This window comes from Otolemur garnettii, unplaced genomic scaffold (assembly GCF_000181295.1).
Source record: "Otolemur garnettii isolate 467f Iridium unplaced genomic scaffold, OtoGar3 scaffold00020, whole genome shotgun sequence".
NCBI classification, from domain to species: Eukaryota; Metazoa; Chordata; class Mammalia; order Primates; family Galagidae; genus Otolemur; species Otolemur garnettii.
In genome coordinates, this window is record NW_003852415.1 from 104,922 (window position 1) to 109,220 (window position 4,299).

Below are 4,299 nucleotides of genomic sequence, written 5' to 3' on the forward strand. Positions count from 1 at the left end.
CTACAGGCACCGAGGTGAAGACTCAGTTCTAGTTGTGGATGCCTGCATGACAATGGGTGGAGTTGCCCTACAGGGTAAGTTGGGGTATATATGTCCCATTGGTGCTACTTCTTGGATGGAGCCAGAATGAAAAAATGAAACATCAAGCTGTAGCTTCTTCAGCTATAATTCTGCATCATGATGTTCCTGGAAGTCACTTATGGCACAATTGACAGCTTAGAATCCTTGTTGAAGTTCTTTTTCAGGTTCTCAACCTCTTTGGCAGGGTCTTTTGCTGTCTGTTATCATGGCTGATCAAACCTTGGTCTTTTCTGAAGGTCGTATAGCCTGTTGGTTAGTTCATTGCTCTTATATTCTTTAGTTTCTGTGTTGCAAACTCCTACTGTTAGGGAGGAATTGTGACATGGCATATCTTATGTTGGTTCTACACCTTCCCTGTGTTTTGTCAGTGAACTCAAAAGGCTGAACTAGGCTCAGAGTCTTATCCACAGAGTGATCAATGGGGAGGTTATTTATAGTGATCTGCTGAAGGGTGCCCTTATCATCAATAATAAAGAGGCCCCTGAACGAGATGCCTTTATCAGCCTTTAAGACCCCATAATCCTTGGGGTCTGAATCCAAAGGGACGTGGGTCCCAGTCCTGCTTGTTTCTTAGGTGGGTTGATCCACACCAAGTGACAGAAATGAGAATCTACAGGAGCACCAATCACTTGGCGGTTGAGTTTCTTAAATTCTGTTCTATCACTGAAAGCAATGATCTTTGTAGGGAAGACAAAAGTGAAGTCAAGAAGGTAAAAGAAAAGTACAACATATTTTCCTTGGTAGTCAGACAGTTCGTTATCTTTGAAGTAACCTGGCATAAAAGTGTGGCTTTGAAGTTGGGAGCAGGGTGCTCAATATTGGCATTTCCTGAAGACATCTTATTACCAGCAGTTCCGAAACAGAAGTCATCAGCAAAGACACCTGCACCAGCCAGGAAAAGGATTCCTGTATAAGAATATTTAAAAGATGCATTTTCGCTGGGCATGGTGGTTTATACCTGTAATCCCAGCACTTTGGGAGGCCAAGCCAGGATGATTGCTTGAGACCAGGAGTTTGAGACTGGCCTGGGCAACATGGCAAGGTCCCATCTCTGAAAAAAAGATTCATTCTCACAATTTCACTTCTAGTAATTTCTTTTAAGTAAACTTTTATGAATGTATGTAAATATTTGGCTACAAGTATTTGGCTTATATTTTAATAGAAGAAAAGTCAAAAACAAATTAGTAACATAAGTTTGGTTTAACCAATTTAATTGTGATGTCAAAATAGAAGTACCTAATTAAAATGATACCAGAAGAATATATCCTAAGGAAATTTTCATGAAATTGAAAAAAAGGGTAGAGAACAGTAATACATTAAAAAGGACTAGTCAAAAACTACCCCAGTAGTGACTGTCCACAAGAGGTTAGGGTGAGAGGGTTGCTTGAGCCCAGGAATCTGAGACCAGCCTGGACAACAGTGACATCCTCCCATCGTCCACCACCCCACCCCACCCCACCCCGGCACCAAACACAAATGAAGTCTCTTCCAAGTTCACAGAGAAATGTAAAGATCACAGTTGGGAGGTATCTTGGAGGGTGCAAAGTCCATCAGGCAGCCTGATGTTTGAATACCAGGTATGGTAATTGAGCATTGTGCTTTAACCAGCACTGAGGGGTTTCCTGGGATATAGGCCTTTCTTTGCTAAGACCAAGAAGTCTCAGACAAACCAAGAGGGTTGGTCGTCTAGAACATCATTGCTTTGTGGTGATGTGAACTTGTCTCCAACTTCCAGGTTTGCTGTGGAAGTTAAATGAATAATATGTGAGAAGCTCTTGAAATGGGAGACCAGGTTCATGTGCACATGAGCTTAGAGTACCAGCTGGGGACAGAAGAGAGAGGGTTAGGCAAAGCATAATCTAACAATTCAAAGTGCTAATAGGGAAATAGTGGAAGTGAAGTGGATGGCTCAAGCTTTGGAAGAGCCCCATTTAGAAAAGATTAAGGCTTGGCACCTGTAGCACACTGGTTATGGTGCCAGCCACACTGAGGCTGGCGGGTTTGAACCTAGCCCGGGCCAGCTAAACAACAATGACAACTGCAACAAAAAATAGCTGAAAGAACAGGGGAGTAGGCAGGTGGAGAGGAAAGGGTGGGAAGATTTAACTACTACCCTTTTGTTTCGCCCCACTGCTTCTTTCCTTGGGGGCGGGGGGGGGGAGAAATAGCTGAGCATTGTGGTGGATGCCTATGGTCCCAGCTACTTGGGATGCTGAGGCAAGAGAATCGCTGAAGCTCAAGAGTTTGAGGTTGCTGTGAGCTGTGATGCCATAGCACTCTACCAAGGGTGACAGTTTGAGACTCTGTCTCAAAAAAAAAAAAAAACAAATAAGATTGAGTTGTTGGCTACTGTTATTAGTATAGCAGTAAATAATGATTTAAGAGCTGCAAAATAGGCTTATGTTAATATTTACACTTTTATAATATATATTTATGATTTTATACTACATACATATACTGTTTCTACTCATTCACTATTTAATTACCTGAAATGTTCTTGGAAAAAAACATTTTGTTTGTTTTTGTGACAGGGTCTCCCTTTGTTACCCAGGCCAGAGACTATCACAGCTCACAGCAACCTAAAACTCCTGGGCTCAATTGAATCTCCTGAGTCAGCCTCTTGAGTAGCTGGGGCGACAGGTGTGTGCCACCACATGGGCCAATAGTTTTATTTTTTGCAGACACAGTATCTTGCTGTTGCCCAGGCTGGTCTTGAATTCCTGGCTTTGAGTGACTCTCCAGCCTCTGCCTCCAAAAGTACTAGGAAAACAGGCATAAGCCTAGCAAAAAAAAAAGCTATTAATTTCAGGAAGAAAAATTTTCTTTGTAGTGCAGGCCTTCCCTTCCCCAGTACTTACATGTGCATCTTGGGATCTTATACACAAATGGAGCACTACTTAGGTTCTTAAACGTCAGATCACCATGAACTTAGGTGAGTGAATGGCCCACTGATGTGTAAAGGCATCAGAGACTATAAAACATTTTTTATTTGTCTGAGTGCTGCTTATTGACAAGCATTGTGATAAGTGCTTTACATTTGGTTTCTCGTTTGATCTTCACATTGACTCTGTAGCATTGGGAAACAGCTTTCTAGAGGCTTCATGACTTTTATAAAGCTGGGATATTGGTATAGCCCAGATTCAGGCTCAGGTTCACCTGACTTCCAAGGGTGGGCAAGACGCATTCTGGTACACTGCCTGTTGTCTCATTCTTCTTGTGTCCCTATCTCTGTCTCAGGTAAAGGGTCCAGGAGTCGGGCTGCTTGGAATTTCCAAAGGGAGTGAACTATGCCTTTCCATGGCCTCTTTCCTGAAGGGCATCACGGCTGCTGTCATAATCAATGGCTCTGTGGCCAATGTTGGGGGAACCTTACACTACAAGGGGGAGACGCTGCCTCCTATTGGCGTCAACAAAAATCGAATCAAGGTGACCAAAGATGGCTTTGCAGACATTGTGGATGCCCTGAACAGCCCTCTGGAAGGACCTGACCAGAAGAGCTTCATTCCTGTGGAAAGGGCTGAGAGCACCTTCCTGTTCCTTGTAGGTCAGGATGACCACAACTGGAAGAGTGAGTTCTATGCTCAGGAGGCCTCCAAACGCTTACAGGCCCACGGGAGGAAAAAGCCCCAGATCATCTGTTACCCAGGGGCAGGGCACTATATTGAGCCTCCTTACTTCCCCTTATGCCGGGCTTCCCTGCATACCTTGGTGGGCAGTCCTGTCATTTGGGGAGGGGAGCCCAGGGCTCATGCCATGGCCCAGGTGGATGCCTGGGAGCAACTCCAGACTTTCTTCCACAAACACTTGGGTGGTAAAGAGGGGACAATTCCAGCAAAACATATGTGGCATCACTGCTGCTAATCTCTCCTGGGAACAGCTGCCACAATTGGCATGTATATGTGTATTCTTTTTTCTTTCTAATAACTACTTAGAACTATTTCCCTCCTCAGTGTTAAAATGAATTTACCAGTAAGAATGAGTTTTTAAGATTTTTATAAGCTTAAAAAATATTTTATAAACTGTACACTTTTTTATCAATTTAGAAGATTGGTTCTCTAAAAAAACTGTAAAGATGAGAAAGCATGCCTCTTATTATCTCAAAAGGCACAACTGATAAGGCATCAGCTCTGAAAGGAAAAGTAAGCAACACTAGCAGTGCCTAGTACATAATGGGAGTTTAATAATTATTTGCTGAATGACTGATTTTTTTTTTTTTTT

General features: G+C 42.9%; 1 protein-coding gene and 1 pseudogene across 1 annotated transcript; one reads left to right on the forward strand and one right to left on the reverse strand.

Annotated features, from left to right (window-relative positions):
- Positions 1-357: 357 nt before the first annotated feature.
- Positions 358-919, reverse strand: LOC105886707 (annotated as a pseudogene).
- A 2,399-nt stretch (positions 920-3,318) lies between these two features.
- On the forward strand, positions 3,319-3,942 carry LOC100945137 (acyl-coenzyme A thioesterase 1-like). Its single transcript, XM_012803391.2, has one exon. The coding sequence runs from the start codon at positions 3,379-3,381 to the stop codon at positions 3,940-3,942; it is 564 nt and encodes a 187-aa protein (XP_012658845.1). The 5' UTR covers positions 3,319-3,378.
- The last annotated feature ends 357 nt before the right edge of the window (positions 3,943-4,299 follow it).